Source organism: Bison bison, unplaced genomic scaffold (genome assembly GCF_000754665.1).
Source record: "Bison bison bison isolate TAMUID 2011002044 unplaced genomic scaffold, Bison_UMD1.0 scf7180017864155, whole genome shotgun sequence".
In the NCBI taxonomy this organism is placed as follows: Eukaryota; Metazoa; Chordata; class Mammalia; order Artiodactyla; family Bovidae; genus Bison; species Bison bison.
In genome coordinates this window covers 625,355-638,978 of record NW_011494727.1, presented here as the reverse complement: position 1 = coordinate 638,978, position 13,624 = coordinate 625,355, and the positions used below count along the sequence as shown (strand labels likewise).

Sequence of the window (13,624 nt, the reverse complement as noted above, 5' to 3'; positions counted from 1 at the left end):
CCTACTTCTAATTTCAGAGGTGCCAGGACGCGAGCCTTGCTGTGTGACTTCTGATACCAGTGTTCCATTTTTGTTTCAAGTATCAGGTTGGAAAAGGAGTTGCTAAGAATGGACAGAGGTGTCAGAAGATACTAAAAGAGAGCAAGGGGGCTCTGATCCTGGTGGCGGCCCCCATCCCAGAAGCCCTGCTGGGCCCTGAGTCTGTTCCTCGCTGACCCAGGCTGGGCTGGCTGACAGAGCTGAGCTCCATAGCACTTCACCCAAGACAGGCGCCCTGCTGCTCTCTACTGCACACCCAGACCCGGGAGGGGGGATGTGTCTGCACACCTGGCAAGATGTCTACCAGACAGACAGAGTCACTTCTACTGCCAACTGAGGAATCTGTGTGCTGTAAAGCACACTAGGTCTTTCCACGTTTTCATCAGCGGTGGTCTCTCCCAGGACAGAGGTAGTGCTCTGCCTTCCCTGTGGAGGTGGGAGACAGAGGGGTGTGTCTACAGCTCTGGGGTCACTATGGCTCAGTGGAAGCACTGTCCCCTTGGTAGAAAGGCCAGGACCTTCGTAGGAGAACCAACCTTCTCTGGCCACAGAGGCCTATAGTGTTCTCAGTCACGGCCCGCACATGTGGGCAGAGGCTGATCCCAAAGGGGAAGAGAGTGAATAGTATACACCCTAGAGCCTGTTTGTGGTCATGTATGGATGTGAGAGTTGGACTGTGAAGAAGGCTGAGCGCTGATGAATTGATGCTTTTGAACTGTGGTGTTGGAGAAGACTCTTGAGAGTCCCTTGGACTGCAAGGAGATCCAACCAGTCCATTCTGAAGGAGAATGGACTCTGAAGGAGATCAGCCCTGGGATTTCTTTGGAAGGAATGATGCTAAAGCTGAAACTCCAGTACTTTGGCCACCTCATGCGAAGAGTTGACTCATTGGAAAAGACTCTGATGTTGGGAGGGATTGGGGGCAGGAAGAGAAGGGGACGACAGAGGATGAGATGGCTGGATAGCATCACTGACTCGATGGACATGAGTCTGAGTGAACTCTGGGAGTTGGTGATGGACAGGGAGGCCTGGCGTGCTGCGATTCATGGGGTCGCGAAGAGTCGGACACGACTGAGCGACTGATCTGATATATATATATATATATACATATACACACACATTTCCTGTGTAAGTGCCAAGTATATAGCAGGTTTATATTAAGAGTGCATATATATTAAGAGCATATAACTCATTCACAGTCATTTCCCTACATGTGAGCCTTCAAGTTGCAAACTTCAAAGATGCAAACGTACATGTGGTTCCAGCAAGGAACCAGAACCCGTGCCCTCAGCATCAGGCATGAGTGACATGGCAGCTTGCCCTCCATCTCCTGTTGCTGATGACCCTTCATCTCTACCATCTCCCACCTCCTCTCCCTCCTCCAGTCAGTAACTCTTCTTGCCTGTTCACTCGATGCCAGCGCCTGTATGCCAGTGTTAGACTTCTCAAGGTACTTCTCAAGGTACTGTCCTGTATGATTAAAAATGTTTTCTTTGTTTTTGTGTTTGTTTTGTATGTATTATTTGTGTGAAAAGTATTATAAACCTATTACAGTACAGCACTCTATAGCCAATTGTATTAGTTGGGTACCTAGGCTAATTTTGTTGGACTTAAACTGGACTTATGAATGTGGTCTTTGTACAGAACTCATTTACATGGAGGGGACTTGCTGTATTATTTTGCATATATATTGGTATCTATATTAATGTACCTTTGTGTAGGATGTAAAGGCATTTTGCATGTGTCTTAGGACTGAAGCCCTTTAACGGAAGGCCTTGGGTCTCGGAGTTCTAACTCCAGACACAAGTTGGGGTAAGGACGTGGAGGCAGTGCAGAGAGCTAACCCAAAATCTGAGCTTGGAGGGAACCGGGCATTTCTTCCCTCAAGGGTGGTGATGTTGATGAGCTGAAATGTCTTCACAGCCACAGGCCTCCAGGTGCTCCGGGAGTGACACATAGATTCTACCATCTCATTTTGGCAGCCACCTCCAGTCAGAGGATCCCCCAGGCTCCTCACTTATCTCACAAGCTCCTTGGACAAACAGAGGCCCCAGCATGATGGGTGCTCAAGGGTGGGGCTCTGCTGGGTCATAGCTGACCTGCAGCCATGAATCCTGGAGCTGGGAGTGATGAGTTCTATCTGTGTTATCTCATTTAAGGCAAGAAAGGTACTCAAACCCTACCCAGGCCTAAGCATAGAGGGGACTCTAGGGGCTTTCCCAAAGGGGTCCACTCTGGATGATGCAAGACAGCCTACCCTCGGAATTTCCCTCCCAGGGACTTCGGGGCATGACTGGCTCTCTTCAATAACTCCCTAGCTCAACATTCTTTTGAAGTCTCCAGCTTGATCTTCAAAATTCAAGCACCTTTTGGATTTTGCTCATAAAACAATCATTGGCTTGACAAAAAAAAAGAACTACTTCTCAATTTAATGACTTTTTTCTCCTAAACCATCATGCAGAACAGACCCTCTAGAAAGACATGCCATGTTTATCCTGTGGCTGCTACCCCAACACATCACTATGTACTCTTCTACGCCAGTGTGACAAGAAGCCTGCACCTCAGGTGACCTTGGACGCCTCCTCCCGACCCTTCTGTCTGCACCCCCATGGCCGCCGAGGGTCTTACCTACGTCTCAGTGCTTGCCAGTGTGGCCGGGGGGCACAAGCATATGACGTGTCCCTCCGTCTCCTGGCAGGTCCCAGCACTACAGGGCTTTTCGGCACAGGAACTGGTAGAGGCTGCAACCCGCAGGGAGAGGCTGGGCATCAAGAATGTTGCTGCCTGGGGTATAGCGCAGCCTCCAAGACCTCCAGGGTGGGGCCCCAGGCCACAGAAACCCACAAGGCTGGTTTTGGGTCAACATGATTTCTGGGGACTCTCTCCCTCCTGAGCCCCTGCTTCTGGTGGGGCTGAATTCTCTGATTGGACTCTCAGTACACAGGGGGATGCAAGGGGCCCCAGAAAATAAAGGAAAACCAGAAGCTTCTGGGTTTGTGTCAAGGCAAGACCATCACTACAGTACAGAGGAGGGTTTACTTGCACAGGGTCGGGGTGAGGAGCCAGGGTCCAAAGGCAGGACACAGCTAAGTGATGCTTCATATTAACCTGAACTGTGCAGGTTTTAACCCTGCACAAAGTAAGTACTGGCACATAAATGTCATCAGCAGATTCATTCTCTCTTCTCACGCTCATTCCATGAGCCAGGGGCAGGAGAAGAATTTCCAGCACTATCTAAACAGTACTTCTCGTGCCGAGTAAGATAGTTGAGTTCACATATAAATGTTTGTGTGATGGAACTCTACTGTGACTGTAACAATTGTGAACCTACAAGTGTGTACTGTGTGCAAAAGGTATAGCCTTGTTCTCGACATATTTATATCTCATATACTCTCCTCTGGTACTATTGCTGTTTTACAGATGAGGCTCAGAGAGGTAAGATACCTGCCTAAGCCTTCACAGCTCAGAACCTTGAGTCTACACTGCTTCCTACCACGCTACAGTCTGAATCACTCCGACCCACTTAAAGGAAAATGATCCCAGCTGTACCTGTTATGGTTGCCTCTGAATCATCTGTCCCTCCTGCGGAGGCTGGGATAGAAGCATCAGTCGGGGAGGTGGCTGTGTCGGCTGTTTGGCTCTCTTCTCCTGAGTGCACAGGGCTTGAGGATTCGATTTCTAGACGCGCCTCTGCAGGGCGCTGGGTCTGCTGAGTCCACTCGGATTCTGGGATGGTGGTGCTGATGACAATATCCAGCCCCGAGGTGTGGCCAGACAGGTCTCCGCTGGTGTCAGTCCTGTCTCCAGAAGCCAGGGGAGTGGCAGAAGGTGAGCCTGATGCCTCTACGCTCACGTCAAAGGCAGTGGTTGACTCTCCACTCACTTCCGGGGTGGCCAAGCCCTCCGTGGGGCCTTCTGGAAAGGCTGAGGGGCTGCCACTCACTCCCAGGCCTGAGGTTCCCTCCAGATCAGCTTCATGGAAGGTGGAGGTGGTTTCACTCAGGTTAGGGGACCCGGAAGCTCCTCCGCTTGCCTCGGGGGCAGCAGATGCTCCCACCTCAGCCTCGGGATAGGCTGACGTCTCACCGCTGGATTCTGGGACTGATGACACTTCTACCCCCGATCCAGGGAACCTTGGCACATCCCCAGACGCAGAGGCTTCACCACTGGATTCAAAAAGCTGGGGGGTGTATGTTACGGGGGGTCTCTGGCCCAGTTCCTGGGAAACGGTTGGTTCAGTAACACCCTCCACCAACTCAGATGTGATTAACGTAACTTCTGGAAGTCCGGAGGCCTCCCCACTGGTGCTCGTGGCTGCAGAGGATTCCCCACTTACATCAGTGGTGCCAGAAAAGTCCCCACTAAAATATGGAGTACTTGCGGGCTCCCCACTGGGCTCCACTAGTCCAGACTGAAGCCCACTTTGGTCCAAAGATCCCAAATGGTCTCCAGACATGTCTGGTGCTCCAGAAGGTGCACCGCTAAGTTCCAGAATGCCTGAAGGCCCTTCTCCTGCTTCTTGAGCAGTTGGAGCCTGGGTTACAGATTCCACCAAAGTCCTGTCTACAAAAGAGACAGTGGGGAAACCAGACGGAAGTCCACTGCTGTCATATGCTCCGGAGGGCAGGCTGCTCCCACTTTCAGCTCCGGAGGCTTCTCCACTGACCTCAGTTACTCCGCTTGGCAGGCCACTGAATTCTGGAGGCTGGGACGTAAACCCACTGGAGTCAATTGCTCCAGAAGACAGTCCACTGACATCCGCTAGCCCAGATGTGCCTGAGACACCCACCTCTCCTGAAGGGAGGCCACTGAGTTCCACAGATCCTAAGCCTTCTTCTTCTTTAAATGTCGTTGGGGTCACTTCAACCAAACTGGTGTCCACGAACGTAATGCCAGAAGATTCACCACTGCCGCTCACAGCACTGGAAACCAGGTCAGGGATCCCGGATGTTGTCCCACTGAACTCTGGCAAACCCGATGGTTGCCCACTGAGATCAGGGATCCCGGGTGCTTCTCCGCTCAGGTCGGTTATGCCGAATGGTGGACCAAGGCCAGAAAGAATTCCAGAAGCTTCTCCACTGATTTCTGGTTGTCCAGAGGCCAGTCCACTAAGCTCAGTCACGCCAGATATTTCTCCATAAAACCCTGATGGCTGCCCACTGACCTCAAGAAGCCCGGAAGTTTCCCCACTAATGTCAGGAAACCCTGAGGGCTGTCCACTGACACCAAAGAGTCCAGAGGTTTCCCCACTGATGTCAGGAGACCCAGATGCTTGGCCACTGAGTTCAGCTCCTGAAGAGAGTCCGCTTGCTCCTCCACTAATGTCCAACTCACTGAAGGGCAGCCCAGATGTTTCTCCAGCACCGCTGATGTCAATGGTTCCCCTTCCTTCTAGTTCACCTGCTGTGGTGGCTGTGACGACTTCCACCAATGTAGTATCCACTAGGGAGACAGTTGGGAACCCAGATGGAAGTCCACTGAAATCAGGAAGGCCAGAGGATGGGCCACTTTCAAGGTCCACCCCAGAATACTCACCACTAAATCCAGAAGGAAGACCACTTGCTTCTGGAGCTTGCCCACTTCCTAGAGTTACAGAAGGTATTCTGCCAAGGTCCAAGGCTCCAGAAGCTGACCCAGTCAAGTCTTCTTTTCCAGAAGTCAACCCACTAAGATCCCCAGCTCCAGAAGCAGAGATCTCCAGACCTTCCCTTCCAGAAGGAAGTCCACTAAGGTCCCCTACTCCAGAAGCAGAAGTCTCTAGATGATCCTCTCCTCCAGAAGGAAGTCTACTGAGGTCCTCTACTCCAGAGGCAGAGATCTCTAGATGACCTTCACCAGAAGGAAGAACACTGAGGTCCTCTACTCCAGAGGCAGAGACTTCTGGACCTTCTCCAGAAGGAAGTCTACTGATGTCCTCTACTCCAGAGGCAGAGATCTCTAGATGATCTTCTCCAGAAGGAAGGACACCGAGGTCCTCTACTCCAGAGGCAGAGATCTCTAGATGATCTTCTCCAGAAGGAAGAACACTGAGGTCCTCTACTCCAGAGGCAGAGACTTCTGGACCTTCTCCAGAAGGAAGTCTACTGATGTCCTCTACTCCAGAGGCAGAGATCTCTAGATGACCTTCACCAGAAGGAAGAACACTGAGGTCCTCTACTCCAGAGGCAGAGATCTCTAGATGACCTTCACCAGAAGGAAGAACACTGAGGTCCTCTACTCCAGAGGCAGAGATCTCTAGATGACCTTCACCAGAAGGAAGAACACTGAGGTCCTCTACTCCAGAGGCAGAGATCTCTAGATGACCTTCACCAGAAGGAAGAACACTGAGGTCCTCTACTCCAGAGGCAGAGATCTCTAGATGACCTTCTCCAGAAGGAAGAACACTGAGGTCCTCTACTCCAGACACAGAGATTTCTGGACCTTCTCCAGAAGGAAGTCTACTGAGGTCCTCTACTCCAGAAGCAGAGACTTCTGGACCTTCTCCAGAAGGAAGTCTGCTGAGATCCTCTACTCCAGAAACAGAGACTTCTGGACCTTCTCCAGAAGGAAGTCCACTAAGGTCCTCTACCCCAGAAGCAGAGACTTCTGGACCTTCTCCAGAAGGAAGTCTACTGAGGTCCTCTACTCCAGAAGCAGAGACTTCTGGACCTTCTCCAGAAGGAAGTCCAATAAGGTCCTCTACTCCAGAAGCAGAGACTTCTGGACCTTCTCCAGAAGGAATTCCACTGAGGTCTTCTACTCCAGAGGCAGAGATCTCTAGATGACCTTCCTCTCCAGAAGGAAGTCCACTGATGTCCTCTACTCCAGAGGCAGAGATTTCTGGACCTTCTCCAGAAGGAATTCTACTTAGGTCCTCTACTCCAGAGGCAGAGATCTCTAGATGAACCTCTCCTCCAGAAGGAAGTCCACTGATGTCCTCTGCTCCAGAGGCAGAGATCTCTAGATGAACCTCTCCTCCAGAAGGAAGTCCACTGATATCCTCTACTCCAGAAACTTCTGGGCCCTCACCCCCAGAGGGCAACCTGTCAACTTTAGGAGCACTGGTCCATGTAATTCTCTCTTCTTCCCCTGAAGGCAGTCCACTTTCCACAGGCAGGCCTGAGCCCACTGTAGAGGTGAGCCCACTGGAGTCAAGGTCTTCAGAGGGCAGTCCACTTGCACTTTCCCCTGAGGGCTGCCCACTGAAGTCTAGGTGTCCTGAAATTTCTCCACTGCCTGTGAAGTCACCACTGATTTCGGGCACCCCAGACACCTCCCCAGAGCTTGGCAGCTCAGTCCTGCTGGGCACTGGGGCTGAAAGTGTGGATGGCTCCTCTGAGGGGAATGGCTCCTCTGAAGGGAATGGCTTCTCTGAGGGGAAAGGCTCCTCTGAGGGGATTGGTTTCTCTGAGGGGAATGGTTCCTCTGGGGGGAATGGCTTCTCTGAGGGGAATGGCTCCTCTGAGGGGAATGGCTCCTCTGAGGGGATTGGCTTCTCTGAGGGGAACAGTTCCTCTGGGGGGAATGGTTTTTCTGAGGGGAACGGTTCCTCTGAGGGGAACGGCTTTTCTGAGGGGAATGGCTTCTCTGAGGGGAACAGTTCCTCTGGGGGGAATGGTTTCTCTGAGGGGAATGGTTCCTCTGGGGGGAATGGTTCCTCTGAAGGGAACGGCTTCTCTGAGGCTGAGGGCACTTCCGTTGCAGAAGGGCCTTCTGTGTGCTCCTCTGTTGCTTCTCCAGTGGGAGGCCATGTAGGAGGGATCCCTGGAGGAAAGGAAGAGGGAAGGCGAGGTGTGAATTTAGTAACTCTGCCCCATTTTAAGCTCATGCAGAGAAGCTGAACTCCATCCCTTCCACAGTAAGACTTTTTCCTCAAGAGCTCAGAGATCTGTCTAGACATTTTGTAATGGACCCTCGCACAGACACTTGGGAGAATGGGGACCAGGAAACTCCCCACCACCCTCAGGCTCTGCTTTGTGAGACTCTAGGGGGCACCACCCACACAAGTCACAGTATGTGAGAGCCTGGCTGCCGCTGAAGGCAATCAAGGTCACCTTCTTTCAAGTGCTTCTACATTATCACCTCATTTATCTAGAACTATGATTTTTAAAGTGTGGTCTTTGGACCATCAGCACTGCATCAGCTGGGAGATGGACAGAAAAGCAGATTCTCAGGTCCCTCCCCAGCTCCACTAAATTGGGAATTCTGGGGCAGGACATAGCACAATGTATTTTAACATTTATGCCCCCATGTTTGGGGCAGGACATGGCATAATGATTTTAATATTCTGACCATGCTGATAATCTCTGTAAGTGAGAATTGTGCACCAGAACTCATCCCTCTGAGGCCAAGAGGGATGTTTGCAAAAATACATCAACTTTTTCCATTCTGAGAGCCCTAATAGGGCTAATAGAGAGGATTTGGAAAAGAGAGAGAGAGAAAAGAAGGAAACCCCATAACTCTAAATAATTATGGTTATATTATTTCCTTTATGTCCTGTTTCCTTTGGCATTGAAAAATAACTAGCTGGGATTGTACCTTGCATGTATTTTTGGGCTAATTTCCCAGGCAGAGAACCTGAGCACAGAGGGTGCTGGGTCCCAGTGGTCAGGCTCACAGCCTACTCTCACTGGAGAATGCTGGATAAGGGTGGGGAGCTCAGGAACTGTGGTGGAATGCATGCAAGAGGATTTTAGGTGGATATTTATCTATCTATTTAAACACATATACACATGCGAGCATGCATGCTGTCACTTCAATCGTGTCTGACTCTTTGTGACCTCATAGACTGTAGCCCGCCAGACTCCTCTGTCCATGGGATTCTCCAGGCATGGATACTAGAGTGGGTTGCCATGCCCTCCTCCAGGGGATCTTTCCCAACCCAGGACTCAAACCCAGGTCTCCCGCATTGCAGGCAGTTTCTTTACCACTGAGCCACCGGGGAATTTACCCACATGCATACACATACACATAAATATATACACACACCACAAATCAGAAAATAGCCACTTACAGACATTACATTTTTGGTTTCTTGTCAAAAGCAAGTCAATTTAAAGAAAAAGGTCCAGAGTTAACAGCAGTAGAGATTGTTCCCCATATGGCTCAAATCAGTGAGGTGGTAGGGAACTGATGAAATATTGGGAAATATTTCTGTGGGGCCACTGGAGTCCCCTCCCGTGAATAACTTCTGTTACTGGCTGCCCGAGTCCTGTGCCAAGCCACACACTCATACCCAAGAGGACTCAGTTCTTCCTGTCCTGGTGAAGGGCGAGGAATGGGCCTGGAGCAGGTGTGACTGCTGGGTGAGGTCTCTGAATGAAAATTCTACTTACTCCACTGATGTGACTTTACCTTCTGGGTTTGCATTTCCAGCACCCAGAGGAGCACTTAGTGTGGCCGGATTGCTTGGGGACTGTGCACTGACTGAGTGACTGGATGAATTAGTGGGAAGCTTTGATATATTCCTGTCTTCAAATGCATGTGACCCTGGGCAAACTGACTCTGCCAGGTATACACAGGTTACTGTGCATCACTATAAATCAGCCTTACCCAAAGTGGGCTATGTTAAAAATGTTCCATGAAAAAAAAAAAAAAAGACCCTGTGGTCACATTCATTTGGGACCCACTGAATACACTGCCCTCTCTGCTTTACAGAGCATATTAGCACATCCAAGGCTCTGAGAAGCTCTGCAATGGTGGGGGTTGTGGTTGGGTGCTATTAATGTTTCTGTAAGTCAGGATTTCCTAAACCTGATGCCTACTAAATGCTTTTTCCAATAGGGTTTGGAGTCTGTGGATTTCATCCCAGCAAGTCCCATGTGATTTAATCATGACAGCTGTTGCTCAGGAAGTTCTGACTGGGGACACCTGGCCTAAAAAAAGGACTCAGATGGAGAAACAAGAGAAGACAGGTCTATACATCAGTGTCTCTTTTGCTGTCTCGTATACAGGGTTATTGTTACCATCTTTCTAAATTCCATATATATGCGTTAGTATACTGTAATGGTGTTTTTCTTTTTTTTTTTTTTCTTATAGAACAGTCTTTTGGACTCTGGGAGAGGGAAAGGGTGGGATGATTTGGGAGAATGGCATTGAAACATGTATAATACCATATATGAAACGACTCGTCAGTCCAGGTTCGATGCACGATACTGGATGCTTGGGGCTGGTGCACTGGGATGACCCAGAGGGATGGTATGGGGAGGGAGGAGGGAGGAGGGTTCAGGATGGGGAACACGTGTATACCCGTGGCGGATTCATGTTGATATATGGCAAAACCAATACAATATTGTAAAGTTAAAAAATAAAATAAAATAAAAAAAATAAAAAGCAAGAGAAGACAGGTCACAGTGGGACTGCCAACAGCTACCCCCTCCCAGGTCCTTTTCCCTCTGTTGCAGTCCCTCCCACAAGAGTTTTAAGAGGTTAGGGAGTAGAGGTGTGAATGCAGGAGCACAGAGTAAGTGAGAGTCCTCCAGTTGATACAGTGCTGGGAATTTGGGGCCTGTAGCTAGAAGATAAGTGAGTGTAGAGAGAGTGAAAGAGAGAGAGAGAAGAGGTGTGTTTTATGAACAAAGCTGCCCTTTTTCTCCCTTAGGATTGGTCCTAGATGCCTGCTGAGGTGGCTGAAGTTACCCATGGCAGCACACTTAAATAAAATCAGGGCTGGGGGTCAGGGCTGGGGAAACAGATCACGGGTCCCAGGGAGAGAACACCTCCTCCTCCCCACTTCCAGGCCACACCCTGGCCCAGGGAGGCAGCAGGACATGCAGGAGAGCCCGGACGGACCTGGTAGTGGCAAAGTGCCCGCTGGGGTGTAGGCAAGTTCCCATTCCGTCTTGTTTTCTGGCTCAACGGTGAAGCCTGGGATTGCAGTCGTCTCCTCCCCGACGGGGACAGCAGCCACGCCAGGCCCCACTTGTGTCACCATCCACTCCTCCACGTCAGGGCCTGCTGTGGGTGCACTACCCTCCTCTTCTTCTGGAGAGGGTGCCGCTGAAACACCTAAAGGGGATATGTGTGGTGAGGGCTGGGGGCTCCTTACCAGTGACCCACCCCAGGCTGGCCCTTCCTTCAGGGGACCCAGGGGCCCATGACGTGGGCCAGGCTTGTGCACAAATCTTGCTAGTCCTTGGACTTCCAACCCCTACCCAGTCCAGTGAAATGACGTTTGTCCTTAATTAATAAGAGGTGTTTGCTTCAACTATATCAATATGCACATACCATCAGCACTTTATTTCAGTGGTCTGGGGCACCTCTTTTGCAGAATCTATTATACATGCCAGGCATTGTTTAAAGGTGTGATGCATCAATGCATAAAATCATCTTAGGGGACTTCCCTGGTGATCCAGTGGCTGAGACTCAGTGCTTCCAATGCAGGAGCCTGGGTTCAATTCCAGGTCAGGAAACCAGATCCCATACACTGCAACTAAGAGTTTGTGTGGAGCAACTAAAGATCCCTCCTGTCACAACTAAAGATACTGCGTGCCGTAACTAAGAACCAGCACAGCCAAATAAATAAACAAATATTTTAAAATAAGATAAAATCATTTTATCCCACAACAGCCATGTGAGAGAGATACATTATCTCACTTACAGACAGGGAAACTAAGGTTAAGTGACTTTTCCAGTGTCAGTGGCTTCTAAGTGACAAATCTAGTCCATGGGCCCAAGTATCTGGTGCCAGGGGCTTCCCAGGTGGTTGTAGTGGTAAAGAATCCACCTGCGAATGCAGGAGATGCAAGACATGTGGGCTTGATTCCTGGGTCAGAAGATCCCCTGAAGGAGGAAATGGTAACCTGCTCCAGTATTCTTGCCTGCAGAATTCCATAGACAGAGGAGCCTGACAGGCTACAGTCCATGGGGTCGCAAAAGAGTCGGACATGACTGAGTGACTGAGCAAACAGCACGATCTGATGTCAGACTCTCCGCTCTTAAGTACTGCAATGATGCTGCCTTTCTTGGGGACAGAAATGATGTTCCAAATGATGTTGTTCCTGGATCAAAATCAGGAGAGTGCTATTTAACATGCATGAAGCCATCCTGGCACTGGATGGTGAAGGCAGGATTCATTGACTGGGAGTAACTGTTCTGGTTTTGTGCACTTGATTGGGAAGGAAGCCAGGTTTCTCAGCAGATATATAAAAGGCTGAGTCTACAGAGGGTCGGGCATGGACGGTAGAGATGCTTGGCGAGAATTTACTGGGGGGCTAATTGGCTTGGCTTCTGATGTCCAGAGCAAGGAGAGGGGTGCTGGGGCAAGGGCCTCATCAAATCCTCTGGGAAGGGATTGGCTTTCTTGACTGACAGAGTGAGACTGAACTTTCTTCGAATTAGGTTTTAAAAGGTGACCCTGGGGCTTCCCAGGTGGGGCTAATGGTAAAGAACCCAGTCCGCTGATGCAGGAGACATAAGAGATATGGGTTTGATTCTTGGGTCAGGAAGATCCTCTGGAGGAGGGCATGGCAACCCACTCCAGTATTGTTGCCTGGAGAATCCCATAGACAGGATCTTGGTGGGCTATGGTCCCTAGGGTCGCAAAAAGTCGGACACGACTGAAGTGACTTAGGACTGAAAGTCTTGGAAACTTTGGGATGTTCAACGTTTGTTTGTTTTTTTAGAGATCCCCCCTCTTTTTTTGATTTAGACCATTTATAAAGTCTCTATTGAATTTATTACAATATTGTTTCTGTTCTATGTTTTGTTTTTTTGGCCACAAGGAATGTGGGATCCTAGCTCCCTGACCAGGGATTGAACCCACGCTCCCTGCATTGGAAGGCTAAGTCTTATCTACTGGACTAGCAGGGAAGTCCCTTGGGGGTTTTTCTAAAAAATTAACTTTATTTTGAGATAATTACATATTCACAGGAAATTATAAATATACTGAGTTTTGATGTATGTGTAAAATATGGCACAAGCCAGTACTACAGTCTACATTCTGGGCAGTGTATCTGGACCCATGGACCCTGTAAGAACTCATCTAATCAGAGCCCAGCCAGTCCTTGGCCATGCCCTGGCCATGCCCACTGAGTCGACGACATCCCTCTCAGAACTCCAATAACATGGCATAGAGTCCTCAGCATGGGTCAGTTAGAAATGTGAATTTTTGGTGCTCAGTGAATAATAATTTGACTAAACTCATCACAGAAATATTTAGAAGCAGATGAAAGTTTGACCAGGCTGTACTATTCAAAACTGTATATATACTTATATACACACATACACACAACATATATGTGTGTTATTTATTTGCAAAGCTAACATTTATTGAGCATTTACTATTTCCCAGGTACTATGCTAAGTGTTCTGTATGTACTACCCCAGTTAATCCTTCCAGCAACAATTCGAGGTAGGAAATATTATATCATTATTTTATAGAGAAAGCAGAGAAACAGAGAGACTAAGTGACTCGCCCAAGGTCACACAGCTATGAAGCAGCAGAGTCATAATTAAAATTCAGATCTGCCTGATTTTGGAACCTAAGTTCTTACTTGTTTCTCTTTATGTGTCTCTGGGGGCACATCAGAAAGATGTACTTGCCACAGAGTCAAAGCCTAAGGTCATCCTGTGCAGAGGGACTGAACTTTTTCCTCTTTGCTGTGAT

General features: G+C 49.3%; 1 protein-coding gene across 1 annotated transcript in view; it reads right to left on the bottom strand.

Moving 5' to 3' along the window:
• Window positions 1-2,667: 2,667 nt before the first annotated feature.
• ACAN (aggrecan) overlaps window positions 2,668-13,624 on the bottom strand; it is a 23,782-nt gene continuing 12,825 nt past the window's right edge. The window contains exons 11-14 of the mRNA XM_010841016.1: window positions 10,810-11,025; window positions 6,403-7,782; window positions 3,589-6,282; window positions 2,668-2,780 (exon numbers count right to left, since the gene is read on the bottom strand). Coding sequence (XP_010839318.1) covers window positions 2,668-2,780; window positions 3,589-6,282; window positions 6,403-7,782; window positions 10,810-11,025 — 4,403 coding nt within the window. The remainder of the gene's footprint in view (window positions 2,781-3,588; window positions 6,283-6,402; window positions 7,783-10,809; window positions 11,026-13,624) is intronic.